Source organism: Pelophylax lessonae (genome assembly GCF_965119305.1).
Source record: "Pelophylax lessonae genome assembly, chromosome: 7".
In the NCBI taxonomy this organism is placed as follows: Eukaryota; Metazoa; Chordata; class Amphibia; order Anura; family Ranidae; genus Pelophylax; species Pelophylax lessonae.
The window spans coordinates 226,986,602-227,009,880 of NC_138774.1; the positions used below are offsets into that span (position 1 = coordinate 226,986,602).

Genomic DNA, 23,279 nt, shown 5'->3' on the forward strand with positions numbered 1-23,279 from the left:
CATATTAAAAGTGTTTAGATATATTACACAAATTCTTATCGTTACTATATGAGGCCCCATGGAACTATTCACTTATTCTAGTTCTCAGGGGTCTAGATGTGCATCCCACATATTGCTAGTGACAAGAAGTACATTCCACAGCATAGATAACGTTGCTCGTGCCCCGATTGATGTATTCCCTAACTGAGAATTATTTCTCAGTTGCACATGAAACAACAGTTCTATGCTGTTTGGAATGCCTGTCACAAAAACGACATCTATTAGTTCCACAAATTTATTAACCAAAAGTTTGCAACCAAGTTTTGTTGAATGTCTAGATTCATATAAGCTAGGGGACAGTGTGTTGCCCAAAGTCTTGGCACGTCCGCTAGAAAATCTGCAGCCTGTGGAGATTAAAGAGGCCAAGTCCATCTGTTGCAAGTATAGGCAAGCACTTAAAGCGGAGTTCCACCCTGGGAAAGCTTTTTTTTAATAAAAATACCCCCGGGAAAGTCAGGGCTAGTGCATTCCACAATGGATAGCCTCTGATCTGTCCCGGGTTGCACTTACCTGCAAGAAGAAATACTTACCTTGAAAAAGTATTGTCCAGCGCTGCCATCTCAGGTGTGGGCAGCTTGAAGCCAGCGCGATCCTCTTCTGTGTCCTCTTCCGTCTTCTTCGGTCCCATAATGCACTGCACCGGCCCCGCCGTCACTTCCGGTGCCGCAGCATCATCCCTGCACAGCTTCTGGGCATGCCCAGAAGCTGTTTAGCAAGGTATGGCGGCGCCTGGACCGGAACTGCCGTCGGGGCCGGTGCAGGCGCATTGATTCCTGGGAGCGATGACGTTCAGCTCCCAGGAATCATTGCATGCCAGGAAGTGACGAATCGCCGTGGCCGCCGAGGGGAGGAAGAGGAAGTAAGGTAAGTATATTTTCTTCTAAACAAGTTAAGTAAAAAAAAATAAAAAATTGCGATTATCCATTTGTTTTTCAGGTGACCCCGGGCATGAAGATGGAGGCCAGTATAATTTTAGGGCGGAACTCCGCTTTATTAAAAATAATATTTTTAATTGAGCCAAATTCTAAATGAATAGGTGGTTACAAAAGTAACGGTATTTTCATTTCTAGACAATGGCTTCTTTTTAAGACACGTTTCATTTCTTTTGCAATACTGACCTCTGCCTGAGTTTCTCAAACTGAATGCCCTATCTCTTTTGGAAGCCAGGCAGAATTCTCCGGTGATGCGTTGTTTATTATATTGTCTCTCTCGAAGTTTCACATTCCACCTTAAACGCATCATCAGTAGAGCAATTACGTCTGGCTCTAATGAACTCTACCATTGGTATTGAACGTATCATATGTGCTGGATGACAACAGGAAGCCAGTATTTCCAACACATTCTTCACGGTAGGTATGAGTAAGAACAATACCACGGGCACTATCTCCTACAAGGGTTAAATCCAAAATATTAATGATATCCTCTGAGCATTCAAAACTAAATTCAAGGTTTAGAGGATTGTCATTAACATAAAGAACAAAAGATGTCAGATTTATACTGGTGCTATCCCAAATGAGGAGAAAATCATCTATGTATGGAACGTGCACATGGGTTGAGTGTGCTGTGAACAAGGCTCATCGCCGAAACGCGTAAGCCACCTTATCTTTTTACTCACTGAGGCACGACAATAAAGGATTGGAAGATTTACAGAGTTGCCGGCTATCCTTTTGCTTGATATTGTATCCCATGGTGTTTGGAGAGCTCACTGCAGCCTGTGCACCTGATGGACGTTTCCATTCACCTGATGTTTCCACTGTCCTGAGCGATGTGGTTTTTGTTTGATGGTATATCTATATTGCCAAATGTATGTGCACTCCCTTAAAAATGATTGGGTTGAAGGGACCTGTTAATACTACAGCATACAAAGACATTCTAGACCAGTGATGGTGAACCTTGGTACCCCAGATGTTTGGGAACTACATTTCGAAAGATGTTTAACTACACTGCAGAGTGCATGAGCATCATGGGAAATGTAGTTCCATCTGGGGTGCCAAGGTTCGCCATCACTGTTCTAGAACATTGTGAGCTTCTAACCTTGTGGTAATAGTTTGGTGAAGGCCCTTTTCTGTTTCAACATGCCCTGAGCACAAAGCCATCTCCAAAGAGACATGGTGTGAGGAGTAGGGAGAGGCGGAATTAAAGTGGCCTACACAGAGTCCTGACCACAACACTACTTTGGGAAGACTTTGGGATCAGGTCTTCTCATTTAGCACCAGCACCTGACCTCAACCCTACTGAATACCTTTGGAATCAGGTCTTCCCATCCAACATCCATACCTGACCTCAACCCTACTGAATACCTTTGGAATCAGGTCTTCCCATCCAACATCCATACCTGACCTCAACCCTACTGAATACCTTTGGAATCAGGTCTTCCCATCCAACATCCATATCTGACCTCAACCCTACTGAATACCTTTGGAATCAGGTCTTCCCATCCAACATCCACACCTGACCTCAACCCTACTAAATACCTTTGGAATCAGGTCTTCCCATCCAACATCCATACCTGACCTCAACCCTACTGAATACTTTTGTGATGAATTTGAATTTCTATGGTGTGGTAAAAACTTGGAGAAGTCCTTTTTCTGTTTCAGCATGTCCTGAGCACAAAGCCATTTCCAGAAAGACATGTTGTGAAGAGTTGGGAGTGCACTGCACAGAGCCCCAACCTCAACCCTAGTTTGGGAAGACGTTCGGGATCATCCGGCACCAGTATTTGATCTAACAAATTCCCAACAATGAGGTTGGATGAGTGTGGTAATGCACAAAGCCTGGACCTTAACCCTGCGGAATACCCTTAGGATCAGTTCTTCTCATCTACCATCCATACTTAACCTCAAACCTACTGAATACCTTTATGATGATATAGAATGAATATGGTGAGCCAGGTCTTCTCATCCAACATCAGAACCTAACCTCACATATGGGCACAAATTCCAGTTTGGTGTGGAATAACTCAAATGTTTTGCACAGAGCCCTGACCTCAACCCCACTACCTTTGGGATCAGGCTTTCTCATCCAATATCCTTATCTAACCACAACTATACTGAAAACCTTTAGGGGTGGGTCTTCTCATCCAACATCAATACCTGACCTCAATCCTATTGAAAACCTTTGGGATTGGGTCTTGTCATCGAACATAAGAACCTAATATTACATTTGGGCACAAATTCTAGTTTGGTGGGGAGAAAGTCAAGTGTCCTGTACAGCAGTGGTCCTCAACCCTGGTCCTCAAGGCCCACTAACAGGCCAGGTTTGCAAGATAACTGAAATAAATCCCAGGTGATATAATTTGCTGCTTAGTGATTGCAGTACTCTAGTCTGCATCTCCCCAAGGTAATACTTAAAATCTGGCCTGTTACTGGGCCCTGAGGACCGGAGTTGAGGACCACTGCTGTACAGAGCCCTGACCTCAACCCTATTGAACACCCTTGTGGATCGAGTCTTCTTACCTCTTATCAGTATCTGACCTCAACCCTACTGAAAATCCTTGGGATCGGGTCTTCTCACCCAAAATCAGCACCTGACTTTAAAACTACTGAACACCTTTGTAACGAATTAGAACCACTATGGTGAGCCAGATCTTCTCATCCAACATCAGAACTTAACATCATATATGGGTGCAAATTGCACAAATTCCACTTGGTGTGGAGGAACTGAAGTGGACTGCACAGAGCCCTGTCTTACCGCTTTGTGGACTGAAACTTAGCGCTAAAATAGAACAAAGTCAAAACACTCTTATGGTGTCACCTCTAGATTTCAACTGTGCCTATGGCAATTTTCTTTCTCTGGAGTTCCACTTTAAGGCATGCTTTAAGGACATTTGTTTATTACATAGTAGCAGGGTGTCGATTTGCACAAAAAGTCCCCTTCATTTCTCAAACCTTCACCAGGGCTGCAGAATCAGGATTGGACAATAGGGGTCGCTCGAACCATAGCAAACTAAACTCACCGGCTCTTTCCCATCCATCGCTTCAATCCACAGGCGGCGATTCGTCTCTGAAAGGGCCTGAAAAGTGATGGTGCTTTGTCTGAAAGACAGGAGGGCGGACACCATTATTTCAGTTCACAGCACACACAAAGCAACATCTAGCTCTACTGCAATGAGCCCGCCATTCACCTGAATTATCCTAGAAGGGAGCAATCCTTCATACTCATCCCTACAGCAAATCTAAATGTCCCATCAAAAATCTACAGCTTTAGTTGAACTTTTATCTTATACCTAAAAGGAAAAGTTCACCTTTGAAAAAAAAAAAAAAAAAAAAAATCAATAAATGCATATACAGTATCTCACAAAAGTGAGTACACCCCTCACATTTTTGTAATTATTTTATTATACCTCTTCATGTGACAACACTGAAGAAATGACACTTTGCTACAATGTAAAGTAGTGAGTGTACAGCTTGTATAACAGTGTAAATTTGCTGTCCCCTCAAAATAACTCAACACACAGCCATTAATGTCTAAACCGCTGGCAACAAAAGGGAGTACACCCCTAAGTGAAAATGTCCAAATTGGGCCCAATTAGCCATTTTCTCTCCCCGATGTCATGTGACTCGTTAGTGTTACAAGGTCTCAGGTGTGAACGGGAAGCAGGTGTGTTAAATTTGGTGTTATCGCTCTCACTCTCTCATACTGGTCACTGGAAGTTCAACATGGCACCTCATGGCAAAGAACTCTCTGAGGATCTGAAAAAAAAATGTTGCTCTACATAAAGATGGCCTAGGCTATAAAATGATTGCCAAGACTCTAAAACTGAGCTGCAGCACCTTGGCCAAGACCATACAGCGGTTTAACAGGACAGGTTCCACTCAGAACAGGCCTCGCCATGGTCGACCAAAGAAATTGAGTGCACGTGCTCAGCGTCATATCCAGAGGTCTTCTTTGGGAAATAGACGTATGCGTGCTGCCAGCATTTATGCAGAGGTGGAAGGGGTGGGGGGTCAGCCTGTCAGTGCTCAGACCATACACTGAACACTGCATCAAATTGGTCTGCATGGCTGTCGTCCCAGAAGGAAGCCTCTTCTAAAGATGATGCACAAGAGAGCCCGCAAAGTTTGCTGAAGACAAGCAAACTAAGGACATGGATTACTGGAACCATGTCCTGTGGTCTGATGAGACCAAGAAAAACGTATTTGGTTCAGATGGTGTCAAGGGTGTGTGGCAGCAACCAGGTGAGGAGTACAAAGACAAGTGTGTCTTGGCTACAGTCAAGCGTGGTAGTGTCATGGTCTGGGGCTGCATGAGTGCTGCCAGCACTGGGGAGCTACAGTTCATTGAGGTAAACATGAATGCCAATATGTACCCTGACATACTGAAGCAGATCCCCTCCCTTTGGAGACTGGGCCGCAGGGCAGTATTCCAACATGATAACGACCCCAAACACACCTCCAAGACGACCACTGCCTTGCTAAAGAAGCTGAGGGTAAAGGTGATGGACTGGCCAAGCATGTCTGCAGACCTAAACCCCATTGAGCATCTGTGGGGCATCCTCAAACAGAAGGCGGAGGAGCGCAAAGTCTCTAACATCCACCAGCTCTGTGATGTCGTCATGGAGGAGTGGAAGAGGACTCCAGTGGCAACCTGTAAAGCTCTGGTGAACTCTGGGCACTGCTGCAAAATTATGGTGGCCACACAAAATATTGATTTGGACATTTTCACTTAGGGGTGTACTCACTTTTGTTGCCAGTGGTTTAGACATTAATGTCTGTGTTGAGTTACTTTGAGGGGACAGCAAATTTACACTGTTATACAAGCTGTACACACTACTTTGCTACAATGTAAAGTGTTATTTCTTCAGTGTTGTCACATGAAAAGATAAAATAAAATATTTACAAAAATGTGAGGGGTGTACTCACTTTTGTGATATACTGTATGTGCATATATTTATTTATTATGTGAGATACTGTGTGTGTAATATATATATATATATATATATATATATATATATATATATATATATATATACATACATACACACACACACACATACATACATACATACATACGCACACACTAATATATATATATAAATTTTGGGGATTCTAAGTAATTTTCTAGAAAAAAATGCTTATTTTACATGTATATGAGTAGTGTCAGAATAAGCTTGTGAGGGAAGTGTTTAAAGGTAAGTCTGTGGTGCATACTATCCACTTAAAGCGGAGTTCCATTCATTTTTGTTTTTATTAAAAGTCAGCAGCTACAAATAGCGTAGCTGCTGACTTTTAATAAGCACACACTCGCCTGTCCCACGGTCCAGCAATGCAGCCTCCCTCCTCTCCCTCTTGGCGGTGCCAGCATCCCTAGCATGAGCACCCAGCTGTGACATGCGTTGTGAATGGCCGGGCAATCTTCTGGGACCTGTGACATGTCCCAGAAGATTGCAGGGATGGAAATGGGAGAGGAAAACTTCTCCTCGAGCCTAGGCAGCCCGAGAGGATGTGGGAGCGGGTACCTGTCAAATACACCCCCCCCCCCCAAAAAAAATGACATGTCAGGGGGTCAGCAGTATTTAAAGCAGAAGTTCCACTTTTGGGTAGAACTCCGCTTTAAGGAACACCGTATAGCAGGTATATTGCTACAGGGCGGCCCCCCTGCACAGAATCACTTAATAGTAAGCAGAAGCAGATTTGCGGGTGCCGGACACTGGATGTTCGCTGGCACCCACCGATCGTCGAGCAGAGACACAGAACAGAGCTCTGCCTATGTAAACAAGGCAGAGTTCTGTTCTGACAGGGGGGGGGATGGATTTTGTGTCCCTGAAAAGCAGGGAATAAAATCCATAATTTCCCTTAGTAAAAGCATCTAACAGTACACAAAAACACTGGCTAGGCACACATTTAGCCCTTTGATCACCCAAGATGTTTAACCCCTTCTTAGCCAGTGTAATTAGTAGTGACAATGCATATTTTTAGCACTGATCACTGTATTCTTGTCCCTGGTTCCCACAAAGTGTCAGTTATTGTCCAATTGTTTGCCGCAATATCGCAGTCCTGCTACATGTGGCTGATCGCCACCATAACTAACATATAAATAAAAAAATTCCAGTATAGGTTCCATAGTTTGTAGACCCTATAAACCAGTTAATATAAGCTTATTGGGATTTTTTTATTTAAAAAAAATGTGTAGAAGAATACATATTGGCCTAAATTTTTGAAGAAATTCGATTTTTCCAATTCCTTTATTGGACATTTTATAGAAGACAGTAAAAAAAAATACATATGTATATATTTTTTTTTTTTAAATAAAATCTGTCTTTTTTTTTTTTTTGGTTTAATGCGCAAAAAAAAAAAAAAAAAAAAATGCAGAGGTGATCAAGTACTACCAAAAGAAAGCTCTATTTGTGGAAAAAAGAAAAAGGGAAATAACTTTCTTTGGGTACAGTGTTGCATGACTGCGCAATTGTCAGTTAACGCCTTTACGCTGACAAAACGCAAATATGCAGCCTCAGCTTCAGGGAGTTGTACCGGGGTGATGCCTGCAGCTAGAGGCATCACCCCAGTTTGGCTCTGATCGGGTCTCTGATGTAAAAACCAAGAAGCGATCTCATGACAACACTTCTGGGTACTGGAGCCTTAAAGTTTTTGGCGCCAGATTTAAGAAAAATGACAAAAGCATTCAAAACGCCAAATTTGGCGTTTTGAATGCTTTTAATTGCAGAGGAGAGGTATGGGGTCTTTTAGACCCCTGATCCCCCCATAAAGTGTACCTATCACTGCCTATTACTGTCACAAGGGATGTTTACATTTTAAATGGACAGTGTAAAAATGAAAAAATTAAATAAAAAAAAAAAAAATTTAAAGCGCCCCTTCCCTCTGTTTTTGCATGTCGCACCCGCATATGTAAAATGGTATTTAAACCACACATGTGAGGTATCACCGCAATAGTTAGAGCGAGAGCAGTAATTCTAGCCCACGTCCTCCTCTGTAACTCTAAACAGTTAACCGTTAACATTTTTGAAAGTGTCGCCTTTGGGGATTTTTTACCACTTAAGCCCCAGCCCGATTTCGGACACTTTTTGTTTACAAGTTAAAACCAGTATTTTTTCCTAGAAAACTACTTTGAACCCCCAAACATTATATATATTTTTTTAGCAAAGACTCTGGAGAATAAAATGTCGGTCATTGCAATATTTTTTGTAACGCGGTATTTGCACAGCGGTCTTTAAAACGCCATTTTTTTGGAAAAATTTTGAAAAATCACATTTCACTGCATTTAAAAAATACTAAACAGTAAAGTTAGCCCATTTTTTTTTTGTATATTGTGAAAGATGATGTCACGCCGAGTAAATAGATACCCAACATGTTACGGTTTAAAATTGCGCCCCCCCCCCGTGGGATGGCGACAAACTACGGTCAATAGAGATCTCAATAGGCGACGCTTTAAATTTTTTCAAAAGTTGCCAGTTTAGAGTTAGAGTGTAGCTCTTTTTTTTTTAATTATTGCCCACACTCTGGCGATCGCAGCGATACCTCAACATGTGTGGTTTGAACTAGGGATGCACCGAATAAATCGGCGGCCGTACATTATTCGGCCGAAAATAGGGAAAATGGCACTTTCGGTGTTCGGCCGAATAAATCAAAAGGCCGAATAATTTAAGCCGAACAATGTCTCTCACCTCATTGCGGCTCGCGGTCCTCTATTATGTCCTCTGCAGTAACCCTCTGATATGTATGCATTCTCTGTAGCTTCCGCCCTGACCGCGGCTCGCGGCTCCCTTCCCGCTGGTGTCCTGTCCGGCCGCGTAGGGGGGTGTGACGTCACGCGCGCGTCCCGCCCCCTGCTCCTGACTGGCGGCTCCTTCACACTTGGTCCACGCCCCGCCCCCCCTGTTCGCGGCATTTGGCTCTGGCTGCAGTTATAGAGGTATGTGATGTGCAGCTGAGCACATTTGGGGGAGAAGAATACAGTTGCTGGCAGCTGCACAAGCATTAGTGTGCAGACTGCCATATGTTGTTGCCACAGTGCCCTATAAAGTGCCCCTTGACATAAAATGTGGCCATCAGCGTGCCCCTTATTTTATGCTAAGGGACATGCTGATGAGCATATTTTATGTTAAGGGGCACTCTGATGGGCATATTTCATTTTAAGGGGCACGCTAATGGGCATATTTTATGTTAAGAGCAATGCTGATTTAAATGTTTTGTTTTGCCCATCAGAGTGCCCCCTGACATAAAATGTGCCCATCAGCGTGCCCCCTGACATAAAATGTGCCCATCAGAGTGCCCCCTAACATAAAATGTGCCCATCAAAGTGCCCCCTAACATAAAATGAGCCCATCAGCGTGCCCCTTATTTTATGCTAAGGGACATGCTGATGAGCATATTTTATGTTAAGGGGCACTCTGATGAGCATATTTTATGTTAAGGGGCACTCTGATGGGCATATTTTATGTTAAGGGGCACGCTAATGGGCATATTTTATGTTAAAAAATGCGAAACACCGCGTTCGGTATTCGGCCTTCGGCCAAGCATTTTATTATTATTCGGCTTCGGCTCCGGGCCAAGAATTTCATTTCGGTGCATCCCTAGTTTGAACAGCGATTTCATTCGCGGCTCGACTTCCGTATACATTTTTCAAAAATTTTTTTTTTCCTATTTATTTTATTTTTTTTAACTTTATTACAGGTTTTTAAAAAAAAAAAAATCTGATCACTTTTATTGCTGTCACAAGCAATGTAAACATCCCTTGTGACACCAATATGCAGTGACAGGTACTCTTTATGGAGGGATCGAGGGTCTAAAAGACCCCAGACCCCTCCACTACACTTCCCTGTATGCAAAACGCCAAAAACTGCGTTTTTGCATACAGCCGTTTTTTAAATTTGCCGCCTTTTGCAGCACAGTAACCCGGAAGTGATGTCATGGACGCCGCCTCCGGGTTACGTCATCGGAGACCCGATCGAAGCAGTTTCCGGCATTGATCGGGACTCCATCCAGCCGGCGGACGTGCCAGCTGGGTGCTCGGGGCTCCCGGTGGGACGGGAGCCACGAGCAAAGTCACGGAAGGCGGCGGGAGGGGGGGGGGGGCGTCCCCTCCCGCTCTCCCGGGTAACGATCGAGCAGCTCCCGAGCCGCATCGGTCGTTACCGACGGAAAGTCTAAACCACGGTACCGGTATGGTGTCTCTAGCTAGAGGCATCATCCCGGTATACTACCGCAAATTTTGCCGACGTACCCCTACGTCACTTTGCGGTAAGTGGTTAAATACCGCTGTTTGTTACCATTCCAGGAGTGTGCGCTATTTCAAAGCATGATATGTTGGGTATCTATTTACTTGGCGTAACATTATCTTTCACATTATACAAAAAACTGGGCTAACTTTACGGTTTTATTTTTTTTAATTCATGAAAGTGTATTTCTTCCAAGAAAAATTACATTTGAAAGACCGCTGCACAAATACTGTGTGACATAAAATATTGCAATGATCGCCATTTTATTCTCTAGGGTCTCCGCTAAAAAAATATATATAAATGTTTGGGGGTTCTAAGTAATTGTCTAACAAAAAATACGGATTTAAATTTGTAAGCAACATAGGTCAGAAAAAGGCTTAGGCTCCAAGGAGGTTAAAGTAACGCAGTGTCATATAGCAAAAACGTTGCCTGGTCATAAAAGGGGGTAAATCTTCCTGAGGTCAAGTGAATAACACATCATGGCATTAACCTGCATTTTCATTGTTTTTGAGTTTTCTACTGCTTTGAGGTACAAAGTATTTAATTTTTGTTCTTGAGTTACCGCGACTTGTCAGGCGACTGGTCAGCCTGACAAGTCGCGGTCCATTGTGTGCTACGGGAACCGTTCTAATAGGAGCGACTCAAGTCGCTCCGATTTAGAAAAAGGTTCTTGTACTACTTCGGGGCGACATTGGAGCGACTTGCATAGACATTCATTATATGAAGTCTGTGCAAGTCGCGCCGAAGTCGCAGTGCACGCTACTTCACGGGTCGCCCCCGAAGTCGTGCCGCGTTAGTGTGAACCGGCAGTAGGTAAGTATAAAGAGAATTTTTAAAAAACAAAAAAAGGCCGAGAAAATGTCAGAGCAGGGAAGCTGGAAATGGACTTTAAGTCTAAAACAGCCAAGTAACTAGCATTTTCTAATGGCGTGTTCATCAATGGCAGCCTACATTTCTTCTCTAGAACAAAGTTCTATCCATATCAGTGGTACTCACCTCTCATTGGTTTCTACATCAAAACAAAACCTCTTATCAATGGAATCCGTCTTTCTTCTTATGCAAGACTTGAGGGTCAGCTCCTGGCTCACCTAAAAGGAAGAGGAAACAGGATGCCTGTAGAAAACGAATTGGCAAACGGTGGGGTGAGAAGGTAAGGGGGGCGACAAGATGAAGAAACGGCAAGAAGAAAGGTGAAAGGATAAATGGAGGAGAGAGGGAATCTGACGAGAAGTTACAGGGTAGGTAAGGAGCAGCAGTTAGAAGATACAGGCAGTAAGTGAGCAATGTACAGCACTAGATGGAGGACTAGTGATGGGGAAGAAGCCGTGCTCCTGTCTGGTGACAGATGGCGATGGGAAGATTATCACACAGGCTTTCCTTACAGACAAACAGGATTAGAGTGTCACTGGACAGAGACACAATTACACAAGCTTACATCATGGCATTGTGTACACACACTCCAACCTATTGTCTACCAAAACAAATAAATTCCAATATTCACTATACGGCCAAACATTTGTGAACACATGGCCATCACACCTACACTTCATGGACATATATAGTATACAGTATATATACTTTATGGATAAAATCTGCCTTCTGTCCCTTCCCTTGCCAGTCCATTCCTTCATTTAAAACACAAGTCCAACACTTGTGCAAGTCGTATGTTGGAGCCCATCATAAACAGCAGTTCAACACCTGTATAAGCCCCATGTTGGAACCCCTCATGAAGAGAAATCCAAAACCCGTGTAAGCTCAATGTCAGAGCCCATCATAAACAGAAGTTCAACACCTATGTAAGCCCCATGTTAGAGCCCAACAAAAACAGAAGAAGTCAAAAACCTATGTAAGCCCCACATTGGACCCATCATAAACAGAAGTCAGAAACCCGTGTAAGCTCAATGTCGGAGCCCATCATAAAACATAAGTCAGAAACCCGTGTAAGCTCAGTGTCGGAGCCCATCATAAACAGAAGTCAGAAACCCGTGTAAGCTCAATGACGGAGCCCATCATAAACAGAAGTCAGAAACCCGTGTAAGCTCAATGTCGGAGCCCATCATAAAACATAAGTCAGAAACCCGTGTAAGCTCAATGTCGGAGCCCATCATAAACAGAAGTTTAACACCTATGTAAGCCCCAAGTTAGAGCCCAACAAAAACAGAAGAAGTCCAAAACCTATGTAAGCCCCACATTGGACCCATCATAAACAGAAGTCAGAAACCCGTGTAAGCTCAACGTTGGAGCCCATCATAAACAGAAGTTTAACACCTATGTAAGCCCCAAGTTAAAGCCCAACAAAAACAGAAGTCCTAACCCTGTGTAAAGGTTCGTACACACTATAGCAAAATCAGGCGAACATTTTCGTCCAAAGATTTTATTTACGATTTTCATATAGTGTGTACAGAACTTTCTACAGACGATTCAGAATCTTTGTACGAAAATTCTCGAAGGGAAAAACTCCCAAATTTTTCTCGTAGGTGAAAAACGAACGAGTTTCGTTTAATGTGTACCGTTTTTGTACGATTTCTGTACAAGAAAAATCGGAAAAAAAATTTTTGTTCATCGGTTCCGATTTGCTGTTAAACAACGAGGAAAATCGGACAATCGTTCGCCCCAATTGTCTTATAGTGTGTACCCCACTTAAGCCCCATGTTGGACCCATCATAAACAGAAGTCCAAAACCTGTGTAAGCCCCATGTACTAGGTTAATGCTCTTCTCCCCTCCCCAATTGACAGAGTTTGAGACTGGTAACTGGCTGGTCAGACCCAAGCACTGCATCCTGGGAGGAAGAGAAGAAGGTCACAAGTTTACCCATATCAAGAAGTATCAGGTATTTTTAAGAAGGTTCTAAAGGACAGTACAGAGGCTTAGTGGTTAGCACGTATGCCTCCCTTTAAATCCCAAACAGGATACCACCTGTATGGAGTAATCTTGATCGATGAATTGCAATTTAGGCAAGGACGAGCCATTGCTCTACAGTTTGACAGCACCAAACAGGCCATGTTCTCAGCTGAATCCCGCTTCCAGGTTGGCTCTGACAACAACTCCTATCACAGCCCTGATGAAGGGGGGAGCCAATTCCGTCGAAAATACGTTGGCTCTAGTCATCACGTCAACTGTAAACTTCAATAAACTTCCTAAAGATAACCCAAGTGTTGCAAACCTTTATTTAGGGAAACTCTATAAAAGGGTCCACTGTTTTATTGAAAGATCACATTACAGCAAAGGATAATGACGTTTCGGAGCCACGCAGGGCCCCTTCATCAGGTATGGAGCGATCACATGCTTGATGAAGGGGTCCTGCATGGCTCCAAAATGTCGCTATCCTTTGCTGGTGATGTGATTGTTTAATAATAAAACGTTGGACCCTTTTAAGGAGTTTCCAGAGCTGTGGGTGAATTTTTTCTTACTTGGAGCTGTTCTGGTTTCCTGCCAGTAGTCTCAACAGCACCCACCTACTCTTCAGCCACTTTCAGGAATGTGTGTGTAGGAATTTAGCTCTTAACCTTTATACCGAGCACGCCTTTACACCTATCCAAGAGTATTTTGTTTAACGACTTTTCTCTTACGTCCTCTGACAGTCGCTGCCCACTTATACAGTCTTCACTTATGGGTATTGGTCTTATCCACAGGAGTAAGCTAGGCAGAAGATTTTGTTAGAAACATGTCTGCGCTCGTTAGTTCTGTTAAAGATACGCTACATTGAGAGGATGAGCCCCACCCGCCGGGTAAGCGGTCTTCCTTGGGACCCGCAGAACCCAGAAGCGGCTCAGGCATTTCCCTGTCCCGCTGAAGTTTCACTAAACGGTGACCGTGCAATGGCTCTATTTAAAGCGCAACCTTGTGGTACCAAAGCAGTTTCAGTAACGTTATACCTTTGCGTCTCCCATAAGTGAAGACTGTATGAGTGGGCGGCGACTGTCAGAGGACGTAAGAGAAAATAGAAACTTTTGTAAGAACTTAATGTAAAATTCTTTTCTCTGAGTCCTCGGATAGTCGCTGCCCCCGCCCCTCTTTTGGGGTTCATGGACTATCCACTGCTTGCCACCAAACTGAATTGGGAATGAGGCTATCCTGGGGTATTGGACCAGAGGGACAGCCCCCTGTAGGTGTGTCTATGCAAAGTTTTGTGAATGTTTCTAACAAAATCTTCTGCCTAGCTTACTCCTGTGGATAAGACCAATACCCATAAGTGAAGACTGTATAAGTGGGCAGCGACTGTCAGAGGACGTAAGAGAAAAGACTTTTACGGTAAGTTCTTACAAAAATTCTATTTTTTTTTTTTTTGTCACCCAGGTTGGTTCTGACAACAACTCCTTTCACAGCTGTAATGAAGGGGGGAGCCAATTCCCTCGAAAACACGTTGGCTCTAGTCATCACGTCAACTGTAAACTTCAGTAAACTTCCTAAAGATAACCCAAGTGTTGCAAACCTTTATTTAGGGAAACTCTATAAAAGGGCCCACTGTTTTATTGAAAGATCACATCACAGCAAAGGATAATGATGTTTCGGAGCCACGCAGGGCCCCTTCATCAAGCATGTGATCGCTCCATACCTGATGAAGGGGTCCTGCATGGCTCCAAAATGTCGCTATCCTTTGCTGGTGATGTGATTGTTTAATAATAAAATGTTGGACCCTTTTAAGTAGTTTCCTGGGGTGCTGGTGAAATCTTCATACTTGGAGCGGTTCTGGTTTCCTGCCATGGGTCTCAACAGCACCCACCTACTCTTCAGCCACTTTCAGGAATGTTGTGTGTAGGAATATTACTCTAAACCTTTATACTAAGCACGCCTCTACACCTATCCAACAGTATTTTGTGGAGCGCATTTTTTTTTTTGTCACCCATCTAAAACTATACTTTCATTGGCTACAAGCCATCTTGAAGAACAACGTAGCTAAAATAACTTCCATCCATAGCAGACCCTTCACCAGTCCAGTGCTCTCTCACAAACACATGAAAGGAATGAAGGTTTTAGTTGTCCCTGTCCTTTCTCAAATTAATAGGCATGCTCAAGAAAAATCACTGAAATATTAAATACCAGGAGAAAGAAGGAAGTACATTATGTCTGACAGGTACAAAGTAACCATTGGGCCATCGATGCAAATTCCAACCACGACACTACCAGCATGGAGTTTGCATGTTCTCCCTGTGCTTGCACGGGTTACTCTGGTTTATTCGCCCAATACAAAGACCTTCTGGTAGGTTAATGGTCTTCTTTCTAAACTGGCCCCAGTATGTGTATGTACTGTAAATGAGATCGGGACCTTAGATTGTAAGTTCCTTGAGAGAAGCACCTGATATGTTATACTGCATGTGATGTGCTGAGTAAATGGTCGACACTATACAAACTCATGTAATAAATATGCAGGACAAAATAAAGGGGTAGCAGAGATTGGTAAAGGCATTAGCAGAAAGAGTGGGACATTCTTAAGAGAATTCTCTTGGAATACACTAACAAAACCCGTTCCTGTTTTTTCAGGCAATTTTTTAGAACAACTTTTTATTTAACAATATCCATAGAAAACAACAAGTGCCTAAACATACCTGTCTGGATCCTGGCTTCTGCTCTACAGGAATTAAGCTTATACTCTTCCCTTCCTTCTCGTACTTGCAGTAATACTTCACCCACGTAAGGCCGAGGGCCCCTGGAAGCCATAAAGGGAGACATTCAGATGATGTAAAGATTGCAGTGATTCCGCACAGCCTAATAAAACATTTTTACTCTGACGCTGGCTTGGTGACTATATGGTTTAGCAATGGAATTCACAGCAATGTATGCAGACTACACTAGATGGCCAAATTCTAGACACCTAATCATCACACCTACTAAGTGGCCAAAAGTATGTGGACCCCCCACATACGAGTTCAGGCGTTTCCAGTGATGGGTACTGTTAATGCTACAAACCATGCACAGACCATTTAGACAATTGCACTCTTCCAACCTTGTGGTAACAATTTAGGGAAGGCCCTTTATCAGCATGGCTGCGTCCATGTGCACAAAACCTGCTTCATAAAAAGCATTGCTTGACTTCAATCCTACTGATTTCCTTTGGGATAAGGTCTTCTCATCCAACTTGCCCTTAACCCTACTAAACACCTTAGGGATCAGGTCTTCTCATTCAACATCAGAACCTGAACTCAAACCTACTGAAAACCATGGGGATTGGGTCTTTTCATCAAACATCAAAACCTGACCTCAAATCTACTGAACACCTTAGGGATCAGGTATTCTAATTCAACATCAGTACCTGACCTCAACCCCACTAAGCACCTTCGGGATCCTGTCTTCTCATCAAGGCCACCATCAGGGGGTTACAGCCCATACAAGTGTAAGGGGCCCAGGCACCCAGGATGCCCAGGCCTCCAGTTGGCACCTCCACTTTGTTCTTTTCCTCACCCAATAGTCCTGACTTGCGTTGGTGCCGCCCGCTGCACTGGCTGACTCCCAGCCAGTGGCATGGCTAGCGTGCGGGGGTGAAAGCCGGTGCGCTCAAGGGGCATGGAAATGAGTCGCCGCCCCCCTCCCCCCAGATTACCTGTGGTTTATTCCACCTGTTCCCCCCCTCCTTTGATGGGCACTGAGCCGCTTCTTCCTCCTGGCCATCCCTGGGCTCAGTGTGCAGTGACAGGCGGCTCGGGAGATGCAGCTGTCCTGCAAGGAGGGGATCCCCACACTTCTCCATCCCCTCCAGCATGCCTGAGCTTCTCACACACATCCCTTCTGCCGCCCCACTCTCCCTGCATGTGTGCTGCTATGTCTGAAGGGGATGTGGGTCGGGAAGATTAAGGAGCTGACAGCCCTAATGAGAGAAGCAGCTGACTGAGAGCCCCTGGGAACATCTGAGTGAGCACTGTGACCAGACCCTGCCCTCGCTCTCTCCCTGCGCCCTTCTCTCTCCCTGCTCCCCCTGCCCCCTCTCTCTTGCTCCATGCCCTCTTCTCTCTCTCCATGCTCCCTCTGCCCCCTTCTCTCTCTCCATGCCCCCCCTCTCTCTCCATGTTCCCCCTCTCTCTCTCCATGCTCCCCCTCTCTCTCTCCCCCTGCCAGCACTGGAAATAGCTTTACTCCAGTCTTTTTATTAAATAATTACTGTCCCATGATCTACCTATAGATGTGATGGATTAAAATAGTATACCAGAATGACTTTATTAACTTTATCCACTTAACGGGATATTAAACCCCAAAGCAAACATTTATTGCAGCTTACCAATTCTTAGATGTGGTGGCGGCATTCGTTTTCTTTTTTGGGTTTTCCTTCTTTAATTTTCACCTGGTGATCCTGCTAGTAAGTCTGTTTTTCAAAAGAACTAGCTGCTTTGGAGAATCTAAAAAGGTGTCTTTGTTGCTCCTTCATCCAGAGTGGAGGCACTTTAATACTGGAGGTGTGCTACTGACCAGATCACCAGTAGAAAACAGAAAATAAAAAACCTAATGCAGCCACCACATCTAAGTATTGTTAAGCTGTAAATTGTATTCCTCTCCATTCACAGCGGTATCGCTGGGACGGCCAGTGGATGGACCCTGGGGAATGTTGGTGGAGCCCGAGGTACCCAGGCTTAAAGCTGTGTAAAGGGCTCCAAAATGTCTTATGGCTGCCCTTCTTCTCATCCAACACCAGTACCTGGCTGAAACCCTACTGAATACATTTGGGATTAGGTCTTCTCATCCAATATCAGTACCAGACCTCAATCCTACTGCACACCTTTGGGATCAGGTCTTGTCCAACATCAGTACATCACCTCAACCCTACTGAACACCTTAGAGATCAGGTCTTCTCATCCAACATCCATACCTGACCTCAACCCTACTGAACACCTTAGAGATCATGTCTTCTCATTCCACATCCGTACCTGACCTCAACCCTACTGAATACCTTAGGGATCATGTCTTCTCATTCCACATCCGTACCTGACCTCAACCCTACTGAACACCTTTGGGATCAGGTCTTCTCATTCAACATCAGTACCTGACCTCATGAATGGGCAAAAATTCCCAGAGACACCCTCTAAATCTTGTGGAAAGCCTTCTCAGAAGAGTGGAGGCTCCTCTAGCTGAAAATGTGAGGCCAATTCCATATTAATGGTCTTTGTTTTGCATTGGGATGTCCATCAAGCTGTAGGCATGATGGTTAGGTGTCCACCAACATTCTGTAAAACTAGCACGTTGAATGTGATGGAGCACATCATAGCATAAATTGTCATGGGAGATAATGCTTGAACCTGTGGAGGAGCGAATGGTGGAATATATAATCATCAAAAATGTTTTTTAACCTGTGCAAAGTGACATAATATCCCTCCCTCAGTAGGCAAATTGAGAAAAAAAAACACAAACACAAAAGGCATTATGGCAACTGACATCAATTCAACAAAAGTGATAAATATAGAATTTTACAAACTGAGCAGTGTCATTACTGGGCTGCAGTATGTGCTTGTGAATGTTAAATACCCTTCTCTGAAATATACCTTGTACACAATATTACCAAAAGTATTGGGACTCCTACCTTTACATGCACATGAACTTTAATGGCATCCCAGTCTTAGTCAGTAGGGTTCAATATTGAGTTGGCCCACCCTTTGCAGCTATAACAGCTTCAACTCTTCTGGGAAGGCTGTCCACAAGGTTTAGGAGTGTGTCTATGGGAATGTTTGACCATTCTTCCAGAAGCGCATTTGTTGGGTCAGGCACTGATGTTGGACAAGACCTGGCTCACAGTCTCCGTTCTAATTCATCTCAAAGGTGTTCTATCGGGTTGAGGTCAGGACTGTGCAGGCCAGTCAAGTTCATCCACCCCAAACTTGCTCATCCATGTCCTTATGGACCTTGCTTCGTGCACTGGTGCGCAGTTATGTTGGAACAGGAAGGGGCCATCCCCAAACTGTTCCCACAAAGTTGGAAGCATGAAATTGTCCAAAATGTCTTGGTATGCTGACGTCTTAAGAGTTCCCTTCACTGGAACTGAGGAGCCAAGCCCAACCCCTGAAAAACAACCCCACACCATAATTCCCTGTCCACCAAATGATTTGGGCCAGTGCACAAAGCAAGGTCCATGGAAGACATGGATGAGCGAGCTTGAGGTGGAGGAACTAGACTGGACTGCACAGAGTCCTGACCTCAACCCGATAGATCACCTTTGGGAAGAGAGCGGAGACTGTGAGCCAGGCCTTCTCATCCATCAGTGCCTGACCTCAAAAATGCACTTCTGGAAGAATGGTCAAACATGCCCATAGGCACACTGGGACAGCCTTTCCAGAAGAGTTGAAGCTGTTATAGGTGCAAAGGTTGGGCCAACTCAATATTGAACCCTACGGACTAAGACTGGGATGCCAATAAAGTTCATGTGCGTGTAAAGGCAGGCGTCCCAATACTTTTGACAATATAGTGTATATCATTGTGTTCATCTATATTCTCCACTTTCTCATTCACGGTCGGACTTTGAACAAGCATGTAGCTCAAGAAAGACAGGGTAAAGTCAGAAGCTCGTATCAGTTTTTACAAGTCAGTGACCCAGAGGAGAAGAATGACACCCAGCACTGAACCAGTGACCCAGAGGAGCAGAATGACACCCAGCACTGAACCAGTGACCCAGAGGAGCAGAATGACACCCAGCACTGAACCAGTGACCCAGAGGAGCAGAATGACACCCAGCACTGAACCAGTGACCCAGAGGAGCAGAATGACACCCAGCACTGAACCAGTGACCCAGAGGAGCAGAATGACACCCAGCACTGCACCAGTGATCCAGAGGAGCAGAATTACACCCAGCACTGCACCAGTGATCCAGAGGAGCAGAATGACACCCAGCACTGAACCAGTGACCCAGAGGAGCAGAATGACACCCAGCACTGAACCAGTGACCCAGAGGAGCAGAATGACACCCAGCACTGAACCAGTGACCCAGAGGAGCAGAATGACACCCAGCACTGAACCAGTGACCCAGAGGAGCAGAATGACACCCAGCACTGAACCAGTGACCCAGAGGAGCAGAATGACACCCACGCACTGAACCAGTGACCCAGAGGAGCAGAATGACACCCAGCACTGAACCAGTGACCCAGAGGAGCAGAATGACACCCAGCACTGAACCAGTGACCCAGAGGAGCAGAATGACACCATGCACTGAACCAGTGACCCAGAGGAGCAGAATGACACACAGCACTGAACCAGTGACCCAGAGGAGCAGAATGACACCCAGCACTGAACCAGTGACCCAGAGGAGCAGAATGACACCCAGCACTGAACCAGTGACCCAGAGGAGAAGAATGACACCCAGCACTGAACCAGTGACCCAGAGGAGAAGAATGACACCCAGCACTGCACCAGTGACCCAGAGGAGAAGAATGACACCCAGCACTGCACCAGTGACCCTGAGGAGCAGAATGACACCCACACAGCAAGCACTTTCAAAAAGGAGCGCTCAGCAAAGGCAGCTGCATAAATAACAAAATGTCATATTCCTAACAAGCATAAAATATGTTTTAAAACAAGCTCTCACTGACCTCTGTATCTGCATGTACTGCTTTAGTTCAGCTTTAACTGCTGCCCCCTCAAAGCAGCACAGCGCCTCTGTTACCTCCTCCCAGCAGTGACTTAGCAGTTAGGCCCCCATCCTCTGTTGGCTCACCAACACAGCTTTTCCTGCTCCCATTTTTTATAAATAACTAAAAGTACCATATCAGAGAGCATAAGATACCCTTTGGTTTATTTTCCATGCTTACCGGGAGTTACTGTGGCTATATGCGGGCATTCCACATATCCTTGTAAGTAGCAGTATCTCATTGATGTCCCCACAAGGATTAACTCCATTGGGATCATTCATTGCTTACACAATCTGCTGGATGGAGTAGAATATTAAGGATATCCCTATTAGGGATCACTGCCACCGGGATTGTGACTACATTTTGAACCTGTGGGAAGGTGAGAGGCTATCCATTAGTTGTGGTGGTGGACACACTAGCACTGAGCGTGGAAGCATCTGACAAGCACCTTATCTTGCTGATTTTGCACATTTTTATTGAATGGACTTGTCATATATTTATATTAATTTATTTTCACTCCTGGTTTGCATTGTCTTCACTTGCACTGATTGATTTTGCACTGTAATGAATTTATAGATTTAAGTTTTCTATGGATTATTGTAGTGGATTGATTATTTGACAGTATTATTGTTACTATTGTTATAATATTGTCAAGCACTTTATTAAGCACCTGCCACTTTATATCAATAACATTTTGGGTATCGTTATTTATATAGCAGGCACTTTATTAGCACTTGAAAATCTTCTTGCACTTATTCACTTTAGCGCTGTACCCCCCATTTGTTAATAACGCTGTGATAGGGACACAAATATGAGAAAAGCTTCTGATGGGGGGCATAGATGTGGGGGGTGACTGATGGGGACACAGATGTGTGGGGAGGCACATTCATTCATTTTTAAATAACTGATTTTTTGGGCCCACGAATGTGTGTAAAATTTGCGATGTGACCCTCCTACTGAAAAGTTTGGAGACCCCTGCTCTAAATGACTTCACTGCTTCTCTTGATCTTGGAGGATGAATTGCCCCACAATCCTGCAGCTACATAGGTCAGTGAAGCTGCATTTTAAATCTAATTTACTGCATGGTAAGAGTATATATAGAAATGAATGTCCATAGCATGGTCACAGGTTCATAGTAAACTGTATTTAACAGGAAATATAGCATGTGACTCCCCCCAACAGCTGAAAATGCACATTACTTTTTTCTTGGGAATATAAATATCCTTCGATTGTGCTCTGGCCTTTCAGCTTGCAAACAATAGGAGCATCAGTCATCCTCTTCTTCAAATCTTCCATTTCTTCTCGGGTACTACTGAAGTGGTTACGTGTCTGTGGAAAAAGACAAGTGCTGAAAATACTAGCATGGTGTGATGATTCATTCCTTCTAGCTCCATGTATATCTTGTGAGCTCGGTTCTATGGAAAAACATTATCAAGCTCAAAGGCCTCTTTTACACCAGACATTACCGCCGCTGATCTCAAATGGGAATGATCTCAAACCATTAGCACAATACAATCAAGGAGGGAAAGACAAACCACATACATAGAGTAATATCGCTTTATAGCCTTATATTTCATAAAATAATAAGTGCAAATTTACAAACTTCATAAAGAGCATTGCATTACAATATCAATGAATGTAATGCTAGACAGCAAGCACCACCACTTAAAATCCAGATGTTGTGCGTGTTAATGCCTTGTTCCAAGGCCCTATACAACGCATTTCGTCACAGACATCATCAGGGGACTGGCCGAAGATTCTCATGGTGTGAGTTTGGCGGGGAGTTGCAGACCAGGAGGATTAAACCCTTTAAGCGCTATCTGACCATTATACCAGGGTGGTCCTTTGGATATGGTAAGCGTCTTGTACGTACAGTTTGTGGGAGCACATATTTGGTGGTTTGAACACACTGGTTCTATTTGAAGATGAGCAATATATTTTATAGAGGTTTGCACATTTCTATGGATACCTATTTTGGTGTTTGGACAGTGTATGCGATATATACTTCATTTGATATTGATGCTCACACTATGTAATTGGGATATTTGTCTCATGTTCAGGTTAACTACAGTATATAATAATCACATTTTTATTAGCACTTTACGGTTTACATGATTATTCTTTCTAGGTTATGGCGAGGACGGAGAAATGTGTAGTCCAAATCTGGACAGCAACACAGTTTCCCCATAAATACAGATGTATGAGCATTGTCATTCTAGGACCGGGTGTGCGTTACTGGCAGGATCACCAGGTGAACTTAAGGACTGTAAACAGCAAGAGGTCCCAAGCGCTAGGCTCTATGGAAAGCAGTACTGTTCACTGTCCCCGAATCTATCTGCTTGGTTAGCTTGGTATCTTGTTCCGGTTAGGCACTTCCGTCCTTGTGTCGCAGTGACGTCACGTGGGAGTGCCGGCAGATTCCAGCTCGGCTCCTGAATGTCCGCGGCTCTTTTACAGCGGCCGGTTACAACAATGCAGTGGCCCTCTCCATTTTGCCCACCGGACCCAGCAAACATTGGCCTTTTCA

The 23,279-nt window shown here is 44.2% G+C and overlaps 2 protein-coding genes across 3 annotated transcripts in view; one reads left to right on the top strand and one right to left on the bottom strand.

The window, feature by feature from the left end:
* LOC309560599 (ficolin-2-like) overlaps positions 1–23,279 on the top strand; it is a gene marked incomplete at its 3' end in the record, with an annotated part of 566,275 nt that overhangs the window by 159,227 nt on the left and 383,769 nt on the right. The gene's annotated exons all lie outside the window — the stretch shown is intronic.
* The window catches only part of OPHN1 (oligophrenin 1), a 257,850-nt gene that overhangs the window by 97,111 nt on the left and 137,460 nt on the right, over positions 1–23,279 (bottom strand). The window contains exons 8-12 of one of the 2 annotated variants that reach the window (XM_082264514.1): positions 21,952–22,081; positions 18,488–18,514; positions 15,761–15,861; positions 11,210–11,301; positions 3,995–4,073 (exon numbers count right to left, since the gene is read on the bottom strand). In XM_082264514.1, coding sequence (XP_082120640.1) covers positions 3,995–4,073; positions 11,210–11,301; positions 15,761–15,861; positions 18,488–18,514; positions 21,952–22,081 — 429 coding nt within the window. The remainder of the gene's footprint in view (positions 1–3,994; positions 4,074–11,209; positions 11,302–15,760; positions 15,862–18,487; positions 18,515–21,951; positions 22,082–23,279) is intronic. The other variant, XM_082264515.1, reaches the window with a different exon arrangement.